This window comes from Maylandia zebra, linkage group LG3 (genome assembly GCF_041146795.1).
Source record: "Maylandia zebra isolate NMK-2024a linkage group LG3, Mzebra_GT3a, whole genome shotgun sequence".
Lineage (NCBI taxonomy): Eukaryota > Metazoa > Chordata > Actinopteri > Cichliformes > Cichlidae > Maylandia > Maylandia zebra.
The window spans coordinates 3253658-3274186 of record NC_135169.1 but is presented as its reverse complement, the minus strand read 5'-3'; the positions used below and the strand labels follow the sequence as shown (position 1 = coordinate 3274186).

The following is a 20529-nucleotide window of genomic DNA, read 5'->3' as shown; positions in this document are numbered from 1 at the left end:
GGTTTAATGAGCTCTCACAGATCTGCAGCCAAACAGGTCAAATTATATAGAATAGCTGGATGAAACCAACTTGACCTAAATGCAGACGGCGCTGGTTCAAATTGACCCTGGGGCTCCCCAGCTAGTGAGGTCCTGGGCTGCGCTTAAAAAAAGGGGACCTCAATTTCTTTTTTACAGTGGCTGTGGCTTAGGTGGTAGAGCAGATCAGCTACTGATTGGAAGGTTGGTGGTTCGATCCTTGGCTTCTCCAGTCTGCATGCCAAATATCCTTGGGCAAGATACTAACCCCAAGTTGCCCTCTGATGAGTATGAATGTTGGTTAGTTTGCACTTGCGTTTAGAAGAGCTTGTGTGAATGAGGCATGTTGTATACAGCGCTTTGAGTGCTCTGGGAGAGTAGAAAAGTGCTATATATAAATCAGTCAATTTACTCTGACTTTCAATGAGCTGTTAGACCTGTTAATTAGTACATTTTTATTTTCATCTATTTTTTTAATAGTGAAAACAAGATGGCAGCTGCCATCTTGGTCAGATCACGTATTTCCTGTTTTTACATGAAAAAGCACAGAAAAATCAATCAGTATGAACATTTTCTCAATTTATACATATTGTGAATTATTTTTTAACCTAATCTCCTGAACTAAAATAAAATGGAAATGGATTCAGTTCTGTTCTTCACTGACAGCTGACACCTCACACCTGTTTCCCACCTGCAGGTCAGACAGGAGGATCTGTTGGACTGATCGTTGGTGTGTCAGTTTTTGCTGTGCTACTTGTTGCTGCTGTTGGTTTTTTGATCTCCAGAGAGATCTACAAAAGAATACAAAAACAGAGAATAAAACATTGCAAGCAGGTTCGAAGTTCTGCAGGGTTTTCAAAGCTCAACTCTAAGTCTCCGCCCGCTAAAAATTGCTACCGAAGAAAGACAGATAATCAAGGACTGAAAGAAAGTGATGATGATGATCATCTTCATCTTCAGTCTCCATAGATGAACTGTGAGTCAGACGATCTGAGGACAGAAACCAACTCTCCTGAACATCCAGCGGACGACTCCGATGATCATCATGTTCAGACTCAGACCAACAGTGTGTGTCTGTGCTGTCTGTCAGTGACTCTGAACTACAGTTTATTCATCTTCAGGCTGTTCATGAGATTTACTGACACAAAGTCAAACTGTGTTACAAACATACATGAATTTCTGAGCTCTGATCTCAGAGTCAGTGAGTGTTTTTGTGTTGGAGCTTCAAGTTCAGCTAATTAAATAGAACTCTTTTATGTTGAAATGAATTTATTTATTTACTTTATGTGACTTTTTCCTCCTTAAGTAGCCTACAGCCCACTGGAAAACAGTTTGTATAAAAATCTTCTCTTTGTCTGACATTTTTTTAGTGTGTAAATCCAGCTCATCAGATTTAACAGATTGAACAAACTGTTATAGACTCACATATTTCTCTCACTCTGATCCTGCACTGAGAAGTTTGACAACCTCTTCAACTTATCTTTTACCTGACACGCTGTTCAGGTCAGATTTGACCTGCTTTGACCTTTGACACCAGCAAAAACATCTTAAACTAATTTTGTATACAAAAACAATAATAAACAAAAATGTTTACACAGTTGTACAGATGATACAGATGTTTGTACACTGATACTGTTTTGGTACAAGTTTGACTGGGAATGTTTAGATCCACCAGTTTGGCTCAAATTAAGCAACATTGTGATTTTAGGGAAACCTGACACTGTGGTTCATACAGCACTTTATGCTCAGTAACAAAAGTATAAAAACATGAGTACATGAAAGCACAACTACCTACAGTGTGGCATTAATCATTACAGCAGTGAGGGCAGTGTGATGAACTAATGCACTGTTTTCTGGTCCCCAAACATCACTCCACTGTGAGAGCTTCTGCACTGACTGTTCTCAGGTTCAGTTCAAATCATGGTTCTTATTTTTGATACCTGACAATGTGAAGCCTCCACCTACAATATTCCACTGCTCCACCTTGCTGAGCATCTGTACTCTTCTCTCAGTGAGAGCCTCTTTAAACAGCCTCTTGGTGTTTTGCTTGGTTCCTGTGTGTCCATTGTGCATTTATCAACACTGTTTTGTTTTGCTTGGTTTTTTATATCTCTGTAAAAAAATTAAACACAACGACAATGATAATGAGTGAAATTCTTCTGTGAATGAATGAAATATGAACACTATGTAAGTGTTAATAAACATTTACATGCATACCTGTTAATGCTCTTTCTGAGTCTGTCCTGGCAACAACAGACAAAACTCTGTTTCTGAAGTGCCTTTAAGCAACTTCATAGACATCTTCTTCTGTAATTGAATGCTGTGAAAATCGCTCTTACACTGTAAAAAATCAAACTTGCAGTTGTTGAGCTTACAGTCATTTCTTTCACAATTCAACAATAAAAGTTCAGTTGGCCCATAAACTCAAATACATTAAGGGTTTCAACTAATCATTTAACGTTTTGGAGCAAAAGTTGGTCTCAGATGAAATTTATTGCTGGCAAAATGAATGAATTCAAGTTTTACATGAGTTGAAGCTGTTGGCGCCTTTCTGTGCCTGAGTACGCATGCGCATCTCATATTTTTGGATGCTACGGGGTCTACTTTGCGCTTTTGCAAGGACTGAAAGCCACCTGCCCGTCTGCCTTAATGAGAACGTGAGGCTAGGAGCTGGATAGATCGTTCATCTCAAGTTTCTAAAGGCAAGTAATGTTTCTTTTATTATATCAGACAGTATATGTTTGAACAGTCTCAATTTGTCTGTTAGAAATATCACAACTGAAGTTCTTCGTATTTTTCCGAAACTTAGCATAGCATTACTTTCTTGGCTAAGAAGCCTTGTGGCTTATGGGTATGTGTTTACTATATCATTTAAGATTCCATGTCACAAACTACGTGCCATGTCACAAAACAATGAAAATCCGACAAACTTCGCTACTAAAGAGGCGCGCTCATATCTGACAAGCCTCCGCGACACCCCCTATGCGTATTTCATGAAGTGCAGTCTGTGGCCGCCATACCACCGAACGAAACAAAATAGGCTGGCTCACTCATGACCAACGGCAGCAACCCCCCGCCGCTATTTAAATAAAATAAAATAAAGTTCGGGGGCGCCTGCTGCCATGTCGTTTAATTTGTTCGAATCACATCTAGCCAATAAAATGTGTGCTTTAGTTTCTGTGTGAACGGGGTGGTGGAGTCCTCATGGCCAGCGAGCTCCACTAAATGAAATATGAGATGTGACAATATAGTTTATATCGATATAGTCTACATTATCATTATACTCGTGGAGCCGCAAGTTTGCCTCTCTTTCGTCCACTTTTGTCTCTACGCTGTGTTACTCCGCCTCTCTCCTTCACTGAACACAACTCCCCCTCCCCCATCGCTTCACCTGCAGGCAACGACAGGATGGACACGGCAGCTATCAAAGAGGAGCTGGTCGGTAAAAAGAAAACATTTGAAGATGACTATTTTAGTGCTGTCAGCGTAAAGTTAATGCCATAACTGCATTAACGGGGCAAATCTCCGTTAACTAGTTACCGCGGATCACCCCGTGCGTGGGGCTGGGTGGCGTTAGTGAGCTAACCGGGCTAACGCGTTGACGCACGGCCTAAAATCCTTTCATCTCAAAAATCGACAGTCTGCCTTATGTATGAATTCTGGTTGTGCTTACTGACCTCGAACCAATTTTATGTGGTACACAGCTTAAAAAAATATGTCAAAAAATGTTTTGGTACGACTTTGGTAAGCTATGAAGCTGCACTGCTTGATGGATTGTTGGAGCATTACGGCTACCGAGGAGCCTCGCAGAGTGATACGTACTCTGCTTCAACGTAATACTACCATATTATGTGTGTAAGGACCATAAATGGCACCTGTAAGAGACACGGTTACAAAGAGAATTTCAAACTCCAGGCTGTCAGTTGCGCAGTAGAACTTGGAAACAGAGCAGCTGCAAAATCTGTCTTTGTTATTATGCTCAGCATCTTTTATTTTACATTTTGACTGCACAATTGTGAGCTTTTTGTTATGCACAAAACAACATTGTTTTGGTTTATTTATGGAGCACCATTAATAAATGCACTGATAATTTAAACAGATGCTTCAGGAGTTTTATCCCACTCATACTCTCAATCCAATGTTTGTCATTCTAAGTTGTAAAACCAATCACACAAAATTATCCTTGGCTTACATAATACATCCCAGTACACTGTTGGTGCATTCTATGTAGAATACAATTTGTTAATTATAAATTAAACATTTGATGTAATGTATGTTTTGTAAATTATTTGTTTTACTGTGTTTCACATGGCATTTTACAAGGCAGAATCAGCTCACTTTAGTGAGCCAAAAAAAATTTTTAGGTAATGTCAGGAAGCTGGTATTTTATTTTAAAACTAATTGCTATTTTTATTTATTTAGAGAATTAAAAGCCAACTCCAGACCACTGCTTGTCCTGATTTATGAGGGACTGATGAGGAGTTGGTAAGGAGAGGAATCAGAACAGGAGTGCCTGCCCCCCGCCCCAAACACATTATCAGGTAATGTAACTTTGGTAATTTGAGATTAATTCAGGTTTCTTTTGAATTGTTGACACTGTCCTCTCCTCTCTTCTCATTATAGCTTTTGTATGCAGTGCCAGTTCTGCTCTTTTGTCTGTTCAAGCCAAGAAGTACTCTTAAGACATCACCAGCTACGACATAGAAGAGGATTTCATTTGCCCTGTGTTTACAGTGACTGCGTCTGTTCGTTCAGGACATGAGGGGCATTGAAGTCTCACCTCAGCAGATCACACAACAGGGCTAAGAAAAGGCAGGAGATCTCAACATTTTTTTGTGAATTTAAGGAAAACTGCTCACAGCATACATTTATTTCACATATTTTAAGGCACTTAAAAAAAAATCAGACTGTATCCTGTCCTTTCCAGAAATGTGACTATGCTACCAACAATTTAACAACCTTTACGTCACACACAAGCAGAAAGCACAAAAACTCAAAAGATATAAAAAACTGTATTAGACTGATTTCTCATGCAAATGCATGTCCTAGTGAAAGTAGCTCCCCTGATAAATCCTTAAATACCTCTCAGGAGCCAGAGACATTACCAAGTGGTTCAGGTGTAGCATCAAGTGATAAAGAGGACAATGAGTTTGTAGATTACCAATGTCTTGAACATAAAATAGCTAGACTTTTTCTATGCATGCAAACATTGTTACATGTTTCTAAAAGTGCTTTGCAGAGAATTATTGAGGAAATTAGTGACATTTTAAAATTTTCTCAGGTTCATTCATTTCAAAGAATCAAACAGGTGCTTGCTTAACAGAACATTGAGGCAGATGATGATGTAATTAAAAATATAAATGATGCACTTTTCAAAACCAACCCATTAATTATCTCAACAGAACCAAAAGGTGAAGAAGAGGGATAAGAACATGGCACTCATCACCCAAAAGATGGACATCACATTCTCTCTCAGGAGGAAAGAAGTTGTGGAGATGCAGCCCTTGGTCAAGGAAATGCAGCTCAGATGGCCAGCTCTCTTCTTGAAAGAACAGGTAAGATAATCTCTTAAATATTTAAAGGAAAACTTCCGTTTTTTTCTTCTTCCCTTTTTCCCCAGTGTGGTCTTATTTCTAAAATTGAAAACGTTCATTTATTCACCCAGAAAAATTTCAAGGCATTTGGAGTTGTTAGAAAGAAATTTTAATCCCAATGTTACGAGTCAGTCGTTTTGCAAGAGAGAGCTGAGCCACGGTTATGGGGAAAGGATTCACTGAGACAACTAAGAAATGCCTGAATTAAGCCAAAAACCACTCTGGAGGGATTTTAATCTAAGGAAATAACATTAAAATGTGTTTAAAAGCTCCAAAAAGTTGATTTTACATGATATAGGACCTTTACAATTCCTTCTGAACAACTCCAAATGCCTCGAAACTTGTCTGGGTGAGTAAATGAACGTGAGCTCCATTTCTTGTGCCCTTGAGAAGCATCTGTTTGTATCACTCCAATATCTTGTAGAAAAGGTTGAAGGCTACCGTTGAGCTAACAATGCTAGTGGTAAAATATAAAAAAATACTTGGCTCTAAAAATATGAACTCTATTGAAGTGAAATCTATTTACTTGTCAACTTGCTGTGTATAATAACGGATTGCTTTTATTTCGCTCTTCTCTGGGCACCCAAAGCGCTTTATAATTCCACTACTCACTCACTCACTCTCACATTCACACATCGGTGCAGGGAAACCACAGTTGTAGCCACAGCTGCCCTGGGGTAGACTGACAGAAGTGACGCTGCCATATCGCGCCACTGGCCCCTCTGGCCAACACCAGTAAGCGGTGGGGTAAAGGGTCTTGCCCAAGGACACAACGACCAGGACAGAGAGAGCTCGGGATAGAACCAGCATCCTTCCGGTTACAGATGAGCTTCCCAACCCCCTGAACCACGGTCGCCGCAATGACTTGTCTTCACTGGGCATCTAGAATCTTTTGGTGCTGACCCTTAGCGGGCAACAGCCATGAAACTCACAGAACAGGATTGAGAAAGTCACTTACGTGTTATGAAAGTATACAAATTTGACCACAGGATGTTATTCTTACTTCATTTCTACATAACTATAAAATTAATGGAATTTTTTCAATGAATTTAAAATACAATTTATTGATTTATTTCTTTTCTGCAATACATCCTGTAACAATTGAAACCATTATTTTGTCTTATCAACATTTGATTAGGTATTCTATAGACTTACTGTAAAATCTGCCGATCAGATTTTTCTTGTTTTTTTTTTTGTTTTTTTTTTAATACGTCAGTTATAATTTGTACCACCACTACCACTAAAAGAAAAAAAAAATCCAATCAAGGCCTGACCAATAGATCAACCGAGACTAACTAAATGTTTTGAAATTAAGCTCTTTTAACCAAATTTGAAAACAATGTGATTTTTATATAATGTACCTTTAAAAGTTTTCTTCTATATTTTTTTTTGTTGCTTTGTAGATTTGTGCGGAATTCTCACGCATTACCAAGGATCTCATGGGGACCTTCATGACTGCCCTCGACACTTACTCACTTCGGCTGATTAAGCTGTATCGAATTAGAAAAGCTGCTTTCCGCAATGACATGGATTCCCTGTTGCAGAAGTTTGATGAACAGGTAATATATAAAAATGTATTTGTGTCTGGTTTATGAGGAACCTGAAGTTCCCACTGTAACGAAAGATACTTTATTAAATATTTACTAAATTGATGTAAAAATTGTTAGTTTTCAAAAAGTGTGTCCTGAATGGGATTACAAGCTAACAAGCAGCGCTGTTTGGCAGATTGCAGGTAATGACAGACAGTTCAACTCTCATCCCACTCATGGCACTTTTTGTTATAAATGTTGTAATAAGTGTGCTACATTTGTTGCACATCAAAATTACTTAAAAAATAAATAAATAAAAAAAACTGACAAACATGACCAATTATCTGTAATAACTCATTTCAACATCTTATTTCTTAAGGCTGTATTTTGAGCAACAACACTTAATGTGTTTTAAAAACAAAATGGTAGGTTTATAAATGAGACTGAGTCTTATTTGATTTCCTTGTTTTAGGTCTCAAACATAGTCCAGCATCGACGAACCATCAGTTTGGAAGGGTTACCGATATTTGTTCGCGACGACGAGACCAAACTCTTCTTAACATGTCTGGTGAGTATGCAAATCTACTCAATCTTCAGTTTTGGTTTTCAGAGACTTATATGTACTGTTGTTTTTTATTTTGCATAGGATACAGATCCAGTTGAGAGGGCAACCCGAGGTGTTACGGTGGGCATCCTCACTGTTCTGGAGGACTACGTGGGACCCAACTCGCAGTCCACAGTGGTCAACACTGCCATTGTTTTGGAAGAGGACATTATTCTTGATGATCTGCCAGACCTTCCCACTGCCTTTGCCTACTTGTTTGGCCTACTTTATGGGCTCAACATGGAGTTTCCCAAAGAACTCAAGTACACATTTGAAGCTGTGCAACACATTTTTATGGAGTTGACATCTACCTGTTACCAGAGGATAAGAAGCTTCAAAACCAAGCTCTTAACCAAAGTCTAACCTATTTGACAACCTGTTCAACTCAAATGCAACTTGTGTAAAACAGAATGGCAATTTGTTTTGATTTACTGTTTTTGGGTTTCGTGGCAAGTTGCTCTGAAAAAAGTTAATTTCTGTCTTTAAGAAAACGGTAAGGTGCAGAAAGTTCTGAATCAATGTCTTCTGTTCTAACTTTACTTAATGTAGCTTGCATGGCTGATTGCAGATTTCATGTATAACATGTTATTATAAAATGTTGAAAGGTTTTATTCTAACTTGAGCTGTTTTAAACAATTTTTATAATCTGGTTTTAGGTACATTTGTATTAGTTTTATAACAAATGTGGCGCGATACTGAACTTCACAGGAAATTGGAGTGTTGATACCATTACTATTAAAAGACAAGTGGTGGAAAAATTTGTTTGAAAGTTGTTAGCTGTATGGAAACCAGGAAGTTGTTCACATCCTGCCATCTGATGTTTTGAATCTGTTTGTTAGTGACTATCTATCAAGATAGGTTTGATATTCTGTCTGACAACACCACCTTTAAAATTGGATGAGTAACATTTGTTACAAAAATTTGACTTTTTTTGTGTTTTTGGAAGGACTTTGTGGCTGAATGTTGTCAGTATGTTAAAAATGGCTGATCTCAAAAGTCAACATTGTCAGTGGTGCAGTTGTGTTTGAACACAAAGTTATTTGAAAATCAACTGTGTAAACATTCATTGGTACAACAGGGAGCACCTCATGAAAACTATGAAAGATACTTTTTCTAAACTTTAGTAAATTGATTGGCAAAACAAAAAAAATATGTTGTGTAAACTTTAGGAAATACGTTGCCAAAACTAAAACTAATACCTTGTGTAAACTTTAGGAAATACGTTGCCAAAACTAAAACTAATACCTTGTGTAAACTTTAGGAAATACGTTGCCAAAACTAAAACTAATACCTTGTGTAAACTTTAGGAAATACGTTGCTGAAACTAAAACTAATACCTTGTGTAAACTTTAGGAAATACGTTGCAAAAACAATAAAATATGAGTTGAGAAAAAGGACAATTATTAATTTTGTCAACACAAAAACATTAGCTAAAGCAACTTATCACCTAAACTTGAAATTATAAGTTATCCATCAGAACCTAAAAACGTAAATGCAGTCGGTTGCCTTGAGTTTTTAAGTTTTAGCAACGTTTTTTTTTTTACAGTGTATGTATAAAACAGTGAATTAATCTGGGGCTGTTCCATCAACACTGATTATGAAATTATGAACCTATGTGACTTGACTGATCCCCGGAGATCGTTTATAGTTGTAATAATTAATTAGTCATGAGTGCTGGGTCTGCACTTCCACAGGCTCGCTGGTTCAGAGACTTATTCCCGTTAATGACAAGGAAGCAAGACAAACAGCGATCGATCAATTTTACTTGTGCAAGGGAAGCCTCGGTCGGTGTCTCAGAAAAGCACTCTTAATCCAACTGCAAAATGACCCCGAATTACAGTGGGATGCCAAAGTTTGGGAAATCTTGTTAATAGTCATTATTTTTCCTGTATAAATATATATAGTTAAATATATCATATAGGAGACACACACAGTGATTTTTGAGAAGTGAAATGAAGTTTATTGGATTTACAGAAAGTATGCAAAAATTGTTTAACCAAAATCAGGCAGGTGTATAAATTTGGGCACTTTTGTCATTTTATTGATTCCAAAACCTGTAGAACTAATTATTGGAACTCAAATTGGCTTGGTAACCTCAGTGACCCCTGACCTACATACACAGGTGAATGATTAAGGGGGTCAATTGTAAGTTTTCCTCATCTTTTAATTTTCTCTGAAGAGTAGCAACATGGGGGTCTCAAAACAACCCTCAAATGACCTGGAGACAAAGATTGTTCACCATCATGGTTTAGGGGAAGGATACAGAAAGCTGCCTCAGAGATTTAAGCTGTCTGTTTCCACAGTTAGGAACATATTGAGAACATGGAAGACCACAGGCTCAGTTCAAGTTAAGGCTCGAAGTGGCAGACCAAGAAAAATCTCGGATAGACAGAACCGACGAATGGTGAGAACAGTCAGAGTTATAGCTGGACTGGCCATCGGGCATACCGGGCATTTGCATTCAGGTGAACTGAACTTCAGGTAAGAAGTTATGACCTGCAGTCTATCTGACCCAGATATAAACCAAGTTTAGGTGTAGTTTATTTTCATTGTGCTGACTTTTTACAGTCAGTTACAATAACTCGTACTGTGTACTAGCTATCATGACGGAGTTTCTATACAGCTCGGTGGGTGCTTTGATGTTAGTGATAGTGAACTTTATTTTATTCATAAGGTTAATTATTAGAGTTGCCAACCGTCCCGTAAAAAGATGGAATTGTCTCGTATTCAGAGAAAATATTACGCGTTTCTTATTGAGGTGAAAAGGAACACAGTTTGTCCCGGACTTCAGCTACAATGAAAAAGACACAAAGCTGGAGTTATTCTGTGTTTACGCTGCAAAGCTGCCTCTTCTTCTCTCATTCTCTCCCCCTGCCTCTCCTGTTTCTACTTCAATCATGAAACTGATCAATGATCAGCTGATCGGCTTTTCTCTCATGTTTGTTTATCACCCTCTTTGTGCCAGAAAGAAGAAACCAGCGGAAACCAAGGAAATACTTTCTTATTCTCATTTAAAATGTCTCTATCTGAATCTTACAACAAATGTTTTCATCTGATGTAAAATGTTTAGAAATCCATTATTGTACATAGTATTTTTTTAGGGTCCCATAATAATTTCTTCAGAAGTAGCTAAGTACTTTATATGATGCCCGTATTTTTCCCACATTTTCTAGATACTGTACCACTACTGCGTGTGAAATGCCATCAAAAAGTCAATTAAGTTTTATTCTTTCTCACCTGTCTTTCTGTCTCCTTTCAGTTTTTAAAGGTTGCCATGTTAGAAAAAATATTTTGCCCTGCCATGCTGTTTATTGATGTGGCAAATGAATGGTTTATGAAAATATATCTAAATCTGTCATCAGTAATCAGTAATGATCATGTCTCACCTCTAGTCTTCTCTGTCTTAATTTCAGGTTTTCACCATGTGTTGTAGATAGTTCAGGAGGTTAACTCGACCAAGCAGTCTACTTTCAGGTACTGTTAAGAATACCAGGACAGGGAGGATGGTGTCGGTTTAACTTTATGAGACTGATGCATATATACCAACAAGACTGTACATCACTGTGACAACAGCATTTGTTTTCATTCAAAGGCTTTATGGTTTTTCCTATAATACCTGGTGGACGGGTCTCTAGTCAAAATGCCCGGGCCGATTTTTTGTCCCAGTCCAGCCCTGCGGATACCCCTTTGGCGCCAACTGCAGTCTCAAGGCTGGAGCTGAACAAAAACACCCTGATAACGACTGTTTAGTCTGTTCCTTCCCATTCTATGCCAGGCCACCTGGGTTGGCTGGAAGACTGTTTACTTAGCCTGGCAGGACGAAGGACACTGTCTCAGCTGAACTCTGGACACGCACACACATACATATACACTCATCCCCCCTCCCTTTCCAAACACCTTCGACGCTTGTTCCCTTCCGATTCTGATGGGGATCAAGGAGACCAGCGCACAGCTGCAGGCCCGGATGTCTAATTTGGCTGTCTCTCACCCTTTACCCATCCCTGTTGCTTGTCATGTGTTTCTTTGGTGTATTACAGTTTTTTCTGATTGCTTAAGCCCTTTTTTTGCAACTATTGGCTAATTTTGCAAAACTCTTCACACAAATAAGAAAACCTGTCACCCAATAATCAAAACATTGTAGTTCTCTTGCAAAAGCAAACACAGCTAGATTAACTCTTCACACCTTCATAAAAATGGTGTTTCCGTATCAAACAGTACACACAAGCCATCATCTACTAAGCACACAATGCGCCAACTGCACACTGATGGTATGAATACAAAACACATCTGGCTTTTGCTTTCTCTGTGCACAAGGTAGGCTATGTCAGTTTGAGCTCATACTTCTGTCATAGATCCATAAGCATAGAGGGATCCAAACTTCAAGTACTGGTGTTTATTCAAGCACATCAAAACAAACACAAGTGTTTATTTCCAAGTATAGGATTATTTGCAATCGCCATAATGACTATATGGGTTACGTGGTCTGCAGTGAACATGCTTCCTCTGCCCCCTCCTCGTCTTCCTCTTGCTCCTCCTTGTCCTTGTCGTCCTCTTCATCCTACTTCTTCACCTCCACATCCTCTTCCTCGGCCTCCTCTACTTCTCACTCTTCCTGCTCCCTCCATTGTACTCCGCACACACAGCTTACCTGTATTATAGTGCTTAGGCTGATTGCAAAGTGAATGAATTATCTAAGAAAGTTTTCACATGTGAAAGTGTGCCAGACAGTTGGCAAATTAGTGTTAATGATAGCCATACATGTGTATACTTTTGCTAGGAGTGTGTTGGAAATTTGGTAATTGAGTGTTGTGCAGTGAATTGTGCCTACAGTTTTGCAAAGTGTGTGTTACAAAATTGCAAACTGAGTGCAAAGCAGTTTTTGTGCTTTTAGTTTTGCAAACTCAGTGAGTGGTTTTGCTATAAGTCTGAATAGTTTTAGGAATTGTGCTACAGGAATCACAGTTAGGGTTTAAGCATTCAGAAAAAACTGTATTACAGACTCAACCAAAGAAAGAAGAACTATGTGTGTTAGTGTCAGGCTGCAAGCACCAAAGTGTCTAAAGATACAATTTAAACTTGGTTTTATGCTAAGATGTCTTTTAAGTGTGGCTTAAACGGCTGACTGAAGAAAATGTCTTATATCAGAAATCAGAATCAGAATCAGAATACTTTATTGATCCCTGGAGGAAATTATTTTTTGTTACAGTGCTCCATTTTAAACCAACATTAAGACAAGACAGACAATACGCTAACTAAGAATAGTACAATATATACATATATATACATACATACATACATAAGTCACTTATAAATAAATATTTGGAAAAGAAACATGTGTAGTTGTAGCAGCAAACAGTGTGTTAAGTGGATGCGTTGTACAGGGAGATGGCCACAGGCAGGAATGATTTCCTGTGTCGTTCAGTGGTGCTTTTCGGTAATCTCAGTCTCTCACTGAACGAGCTCCTGTGACTGACCAACATGTCATGGAGTGGGTGGGAGGTGTTATCCAACATTGTCTTTATCTTGGACAGCATCCGCCTCTCCGACACCACCTTGAGGGAGTCCAGCTCCATCCCCACAACATTGCTGGCCTTACGGATCAGTTTATTAAGTCTGTTGGCATCTGCGACCCTCAGCCTGCTCCCCCAGCATGCAACAGCATAGAGGATCGCACTGGCCACAACAGACTCATAGAAAATCCTCAGCATTTTCTGGCAGATGTTGAAGGACCTCAGTCGCCTCAAGAAATAGAGACGACTCTGGCCCTTCCTGTAAAGTGCTGTGGTGTTTTTAGCCCAGTCCAGTTTATTGTCAATGTGTACTCCAAGGTATTTATAGTCCTCCACAATGTCAACACTGACCCCCTGGATTGAAACAGGGGTCAAGTGTTTCCTGGTCTTCCTGAAGTCCACGATCAGTTCCTTGGTCTTTGCCACGTTGAGCTGCAGATGATTCTGCTCACACCACGTGACAAAGGAGTCGACCACAGCCCGGTACTCTGTCTCATCATCCCTGCTGATGCATCCAACCACCGCAGAGTCATCAGAAAACTTCTGAAGATGGCAGGTCTCTGTGCAGTGGCTGAAGTCTGTGGTGTAGAGGGTGAAGAGGAAGGGGGAGAGGACAGTCCCCTGTGGTGCCCCTGTGTTGCTAATCACCTTGTCAGACACACACTGTGGGAGACGTACATATTGTGGTCTTCCTGTCAGGTAATCAACAATCCAGGACACCAGAGAAGCATCCACCTGCATCGCTGCTAACTTATCACCCAGGAGGGTCGGCCTGATGGTGTTGAAAGCACTGGAAAAGTCAAAAAACATGACCCTCACAGTGCTCGCCGGCTGGTCCAGATGGGTGTAGACACGATTGAGCAGGTAGATGATGGCGTCCTCTGTTCCGAGACGAGGCTGATAAGCGAACTGAAGGGGATCCAGATGTGGTCTTACTATGGGTCGCAGCTGGTCCAGGATGAGCCTTTCCAGGGTCTTCATGATGTGGGAGGTCAGTGCCACGGGCCTGTAATCCTGGGGGCCACTGGGACGAGGCGTCTTTGGTACAGGGACGAGGCATGATGTCTTCCACATCACCGGGACCCTCTGCAGACTCAGACTCAGCATAAACAGTTTATGAAAGACTCCACACAGCTGGGGGGCACAGGCCTTGAGGACAAGGGGACTCACTCCGTCTGGTCCAGCAGACTTGCCTGAGTGAAGTCTCCTCATTTGCATCTCAACCTGGTATTGAGTGAAGGTGATGGGTGGGGGAGGGGTGTCAGGAATCTCACAGGAGGCAACATGTGAAGAGAGAGGCTGGCACAGTGGTGTGGCTCTGGATTCCAGGCTGACTGCAGGTGAGGTTGTGGGGGTGGGAGCAGACACTGTGGTGTTGAATCTATTGAAAAACAGATTCAACTCGTCGGCTCTATTCTCACCTCCCTCAGCTCCCCTGCTGTTGGTTGGCCTGAATCCAGTGATGGTCTTCATGCCCCTCCACACCTCTCTCATGCTGTTCTGCTGGAGTTTCCACTCCAGCTTCCTCCTGTAATTGTCCTTAGCCTCTCTGATCTTGTCCTTTAGTAACACCTGGACCTTCCTCACCTCCTCTTTGTTGCCCCCTCTGAAAGCCCTCTTCTTGTTGTTGAGGAGGGCTTTGATGTCCTTAGTCACCCACGGCTTGTTATTTGGGTAACAATGAACAGTCTGAGCTGGAACAATGGAGTCGGTGCAGAAAGTTATGTAGTCTGTGATACACTCAGTAAGCCCATTGATGTCCTCGGCGTGAGGCTCACAGAGTGTTTCCCAGTCGGTCACCTCGAAACAGCCCTGTAGTTCCGCTATTGCCTCCTCTGACCACCTCCTAACAGTCCTGGTGGTCACAGGTTCCCTCCTCACAATTGGCACATAGCGGGGGGTGAGGTGAATCAGGTTATGATCTGACCTACCAAGTGGGGGGAGGGAGGAGGAGCTGTATGCATCCTTGACGTTAGCATACAGTAAGTCTAAAGTTTTCTCTCCCCTGGTGGGACAGTCCACATATTGTTTGAATGTTGGTAGTGTATTGTCCAGTGATACATGGTTGAAGTCACCCGAGATCACAATAAAGGCACTCGGGTGCTGAGTCTGTAGCCGAGCTATGGCAGAGTGGATAGTGTCACATGCAGCTGTGGGGTTAGCAGAGGGGGGAACATAAACAGCCACCAAGATGACGTGAGAGAATTCCCTGGGTAAATAATACGGCCTGAGTCCAACAGCACACAGTTCAGTGTCCGGGCAACAAATCCTTTCTTTGATTGTTATGTTAACTAAAACAGCAAGCCCACCTCCTTTACGCTTACCGCTAGCGATGCTGTCCCTGTCCGCCCGAACAGTGTGGAAGCCTTCCACGGAAGCATTCTCATCGGGAATGACCTGGTGCAGCCATGATTCGGTGAAACACATCAGGCTACACTCTCGGTATTCCCTCTGACTCCGTACCAGTGCTGAGAGCTCGTCGATTTTACTTGCCAACGATCGCACATTTCCCATCACGATAGACGGCAGACACGGTTTAAACCTCCTCCTCGCTTCGAGCCTCCGCTGTCTCACCGTCACCTTTTTTCTTCTCTTCTGTCCTTGACCTCTGCATCCCCGATGTGTTTTCCTCCAAATTTCAGCTGGTACTTCTGCGGGCACTTCTGCGGGCCTGGCCAGCGAGCCGGCCGGCATCAGGGCGATCAGCTGATCTCTGGAGTAAACAGTCCGTGCGTGTAGGAGATGTGCCGCGGTCCCGTTCCATGATAAAAGTAACAGTTCCACGGCCACCAGAAGAACAAAAACTCTCTCAATCCACATGATTGAGTAAGAGATAGAAAACGGAGGAAAATACAAGTCAGAAAAAAAAAAGAATACGTAAGAAAAAAGAGCTAAACTAAGAGAAAAGCAGGAGCGACTGTAACAGGCTGCACGCTGGTTGGCGCATGCGCACTATATTCTACAGTTCTCTCTACAGTCATGTGATTTCCAGGAAGTGCTGCAGAAGCTGCATGCTCTCTCCCCCTGCAGACTATTTGTTGCTTGTTGTCATTGTTATCTCAGAGGATAGAGTTTAATCCTAGACTGAGGAGATGTGTGACTGCCACTGGTTGCAGTTTCTCATCACAATATCTCTCAGTATTCAGATTGTTTCCAGTGATGATGAACCTGTTACCTCATCAGTGCAGTGATCAGCACTCTCCACACTTTGACCTCATGACCCGCCTGTAGTCAGGAAGAGTTTCTTGTTGTTTTAGATTCTTTGTTCCTGACCTGCAGAGGTTCTTTGAGAGTTCAGCATTTACGCTGATCTTGAGTTTAAGCTTTGTGTCCTGAATCCTGTATTTAGGCTCCACCTCCTACTCGCCAACTTTTGTCAATCTTTGAGAAAAACTGGATTAGTGAGAAATACAGTTTTAAAGTAAAGTCAAGAGTCACTGACTGCGAGAACACATTAGGTTTTCAGGAGCTTCACACGTCCCACTTCCTCTTTGTGATGGAGGTGATCTTCTTCTTTATACTGTGTCAGATAAAGTATGACAGCTTTTCTTGAATTCATTTCATATGATGTGTTTTCACAGATGAAACTAGCCAACAGTAAATCAAATGCTTTCCACTAACTCAGCATGACCTTCATCTGTAACAAGTAACCACTTCCTGTTGATCTCTGAAATTCTCAGAAACTTTGAATCCATCTCCCAGTTTTCAGGTCAAACCAGCTTTGAGCAGTATTCAATAATCAGTGGGATTCTGGTGAACTGCTGTTCCGGTTTAGGACAGAGCTCAGACTATGTTGGTCACACTGAGCAGCAGTGTTGGGGAGTAACGGAATACATGTACCGCCGTTACGTATTTAAATTACAAAATATGAGTAACTGTATTCCGTTACAGTTACCGTTTATAAAGGTGGTATTCAGAATACAGTTACTTTGTTGAAATAAATGGATTACACTGCGGTACTTTCCTGTTTCATTTTGTCGCGGGTCAGGACTGTTTGGGTTTTGTTTGACAGCTACATTCTGTTGTTCTAGGCGGCAGCGTTACGGTTGCCATGGTTACAGGGCTACGCTCTCTCTCTCTCTGCGACTGTGTGTTTCCTGGGTGAGAGAGCGCCTTTTCGTTGTTGTTGTTGTTGTGCTAAGCTAACAGGCAGAATGCTACAAGCATAGCTCTAAAGAATGTAGCATCATGGGCAGTGTAGTCCGTGTTGCAGGGAGAATGGACTGCCATACACGTTATGGGTCTGTGAGCGCGAGGAGGGAGAAAAAGGCGAGTGGAAAGGTACGAGTTGTCGTCGAGGAAAAACGGGAGCTGGAAGCATGTAAATATAATAATAACCACTGCAGCCAAGAAGAGTGCCTGACGATTTAGCTTTGGCTATGTTAAATGGCTTTACTGAAGTGTGTATATATTTTTATTTCATTTGTATTCTGTATAATGCATTTAATTTATCTGAATGATTAATGAAATGTTCTTTATATCAGAATCAGAATCAGAATACTTTATTGATCCCTGCAGGAAATTATTTTTTGTTACATTTTTTTTTTTTTTTTTTTTTTTTATATTTTGTGTTGAAAGGTTTTTCACCTATCCATCCACCTACCTATCAGCTATCTAACTAGCTGGTCAAAATAAATTGAGTGAAATTCAAAGTCTGGTCTTTTTCAAGTGTGGGCACCTCAGAGACAGAACACTTGACACCCAGAGGCCGAGGGCACCCCACCCCCCGAAGGGGCCCGAGCAAGCCACCGGGAGTGAGCGCCCAGTAGTGATGTGCGATACCAGTGATTTCCGATCCGATACCAAGTAAAATTCAGGGTGGTATCGGCGATACCGATACTTTTTAACATTAAGTTTTTCTACATTGTATTTCAAATTTTAGCTACAGATTGATTACAGAACATTAGACTACTTTTTTTTTTACTGTTTAATAATGCAGAATTATTATATACATATAAAAAAAAACTGAAGTTGTGTGCTATTTGAACACGTAATTTAACATGTCATTTAACGTTTATCTTGTCTGGACATGTCGTCAAAAATATTCAACATAATTTAACATGTCATTTAACGTCTATCTTGTCTGGACATGTCAACAAAAACATTTGACAGTAACACTTTCCCTTATTCACAGGTTTTTGTTTAGGAACAACAGCATATTTACAGTTTTCCCTCTAAGTCTGCTCCGTTTTTTGCTCACAACCTGTCCTGCTTTTGAAAAGATTCTCTCGTATCTCACTACAAGTCTGCTTAGGGATGGGAAGGTTTGTTCATGTTCTTGCCACCAAACCAATGGATCCTTATCTCGGGGAATCAGTTTTTCCTCTGAGTACCGCCGTATTTCAATGAGTACATCACTGGAAGCTGACCGGTGATGTTGGCTTGACACAACCTGCATGTCAAAATCTGTCCATATCCCTCCTTTTGTTGCAGCTGGACCTGCGGGTGGAGGACTCGGGATAGACCCTGAAGTAGAAGGCCCTGAGGCAGAGCTAACAGTAGGCGTTGAGCTTACAGTTAGAGTGGGAGTGGACTGTCCTGTCTGATAGACTTCTTGCATTTCAGTGTGGAGACGTTTCTTTACAGTTTTTCTCGATTGCTTAAACACTATAACCAGGCCTCTAAACTAAAATTTCAAAACCGTAACGCTATTGGTCAAAAAGCTCACCCATTTCCCTGAACTATAAACACTATTCCCTGCTTTGACACATGACTCAAATTTGGTGAACTGTCACTGCAAAACTCTACACACAAATCCCTACATTTTACACCATGTAGTCATTTAGAAAGCACTAGCATGCAATAATGTTAACTTAAGTCAGCATAGCTTGAGCTCAATTAGCACACAATTAACCAGGTGGAAACACTAGGAGTCAAAATTTAGCACACACCAATCAGAACCTGCGATGGATAGATAAAAGGGCCAAAGTCAGCTCATTCAGGTTTGAAACAATGGATCCAAAGAGATGCAAAGGAAGAGGACGTGGTGGAGAAAGAGGACGTGGTGAAGGAGGAGGACGTGGTGGAGGAAGAGGACATGGTGAAGGAGGAGGACGTGGTGGAGGAAGAGGACATGGTGAAAGAGGAGGACGTGGTGAAAGAGGAGGACGTGGTGGAAGAGGAGGAGGAGGTGGTCTAGGACAACAGGAAGGTGGTGGAGGAGGAGGGAGAGGTGGAGGAGGAGGAGGACGTGGTGAAGGAGGTGGAGGTGGAGAACGACGGCGACAAGGAAGGGGAAGAGCAAGGGCACGAAGACAGTTAGTCTCGGATGAAATTCGAGCCACTTTAGTTGACCATGTCCTTGTCCATGGGATGACTATGAGGGAGGCTGGGCAACGAGTACAACCAAATTTGAGTCGCTTCACTGTTGCCTCCATCATCAGAACCTTCAGGGAGGAAAATAGGTAGGTGTACTTGCAGTAAGACTGCTTTGTACAGTAACTTTTAAGTTACTGAACTTATGTGTCTTGAGTTTCAGTATGTTTCCATTATTTGCCTGTAAAATGAATGTGTGACAGTTACAGTAATGAGTGCTTCTATTTTTGTAGAACACAGAGACGACCACCTGGTGGAGGCAGGTTAAGGCTTTTGTCGGAGGAGCAAGAGAGGGAACTTGTAAACATGGTAATTGCAAATAATGTAATCCGCCTGCAAGAGATTCAAAGGAGAGTGATTGAGGATGATCATCTTTCTCGAGGCATAAATGCCATCAGCCTCTCCACAATTGACTGCATCCTCCGAAAGAATCAATTCCGGATGAAACAGGCATACAGAGTCCCTTTCGAACGAAACTCTGACAGAGTGAAAAACCAACGTGTGGAATATGTTCAGGTATGAGTTTTGATACTGTATAAAGTATTGTGTACCATCACAGCATGGCAGTTTATGCTGCCATTTCAGCACTCTTGAACTGTGGTTCAGGGTACCGATTGACTCTACTGTGTTATGTGTTTTGCAGAGAATCTTTGAGATTGAAGGATGGCCTGTTCCCCATGAAATAATCTTTGTGGATGAGGCAGGTTTTCACCTGACCAAAAGAAGGAAAAGGGGGAGGAACATAATTGGCCATCGGGCTATTGTAAATGTCCCTGGTCAGCGTGGGGGGAATGTCACTATGTGCGCAGCCATCAGCCAACGAGGGGTACTCCACCTCCATGCCGTACTAGGACCCTATAACACTATGCTTCTCCTTGCTTTTCTTGATGGTTTAAGACAACATATGTTCCAGCTGGACTACAGGGAACCAGCACAGCCAGAGCAGCCTCACTACGTTG

The 20529-nt window shown here is 41.3% G+C and overlaps 1 protein-coding gene across 2 annotated transcripts; it reads left to right on the top strand.

Annotated features, from left to right (window-relative positions):
• The first annotated feature begins 2368 nt into the window (after positions 1–2368).
• LOC112436326 (uncharacterized) lies at positions 2369–8691 on the top strand. Of its 2 annotated transcripts, none has more exons than XM_076878605.1 (7): positions 2369–2720; positions 4441–4559; positions 4642–4830; positions 5421–5573; positions 7016–7171; positions 7614–7709; positions 7788–8691. In XM_076878605.1, the coding sequence occupies exons 4-7, from the start codon at positions 5451–5453 to the stop codon at positions 8106–8108; spliced, it is 696 nt and encodes a 231-aa protein (XP_076734720.1). In that variant the 5' UTR covers positions 2369–2720; positions 4441–4559; positions 4642–4830; positions 5421–5450; the 3' UTR covers positions 8109–8691. The 2 variants fall into 2 exon arrangements, with proteins under 2 accessions (XP_076734720.1, XP_076734723.1); XM_076878608.1 differs by lacking the exon at positions 2369–2720 and adding an exon at positions 2739–3456.
• The last annotated feature ends 11838 nt before the right edge of the window (positions 8692–20529 follow it).

Coding starts and splice junctions, on each gene's coding strand:
- LOC112436326 (XM_076878605.1), top strand. CDS start 5,451: ATGGCACTCATCACCCAAAAGATGGACATCACATTCTCTCTCAGGAGG. Junction 5,574..7,015: donor CTCTCTTCTTGAAAGAACAG/GTAAGATAATCT, acceptor GTTGCTTTGTAG/ATTTGTGCGGAATTCTCACG. Junction 7,710..7,787: donor AACTCTTCTTAACATGTCTG/GTGAGTATGCAA, acceptor TATTTTGCATAG/GATACAGATCCAGTTGAGAG.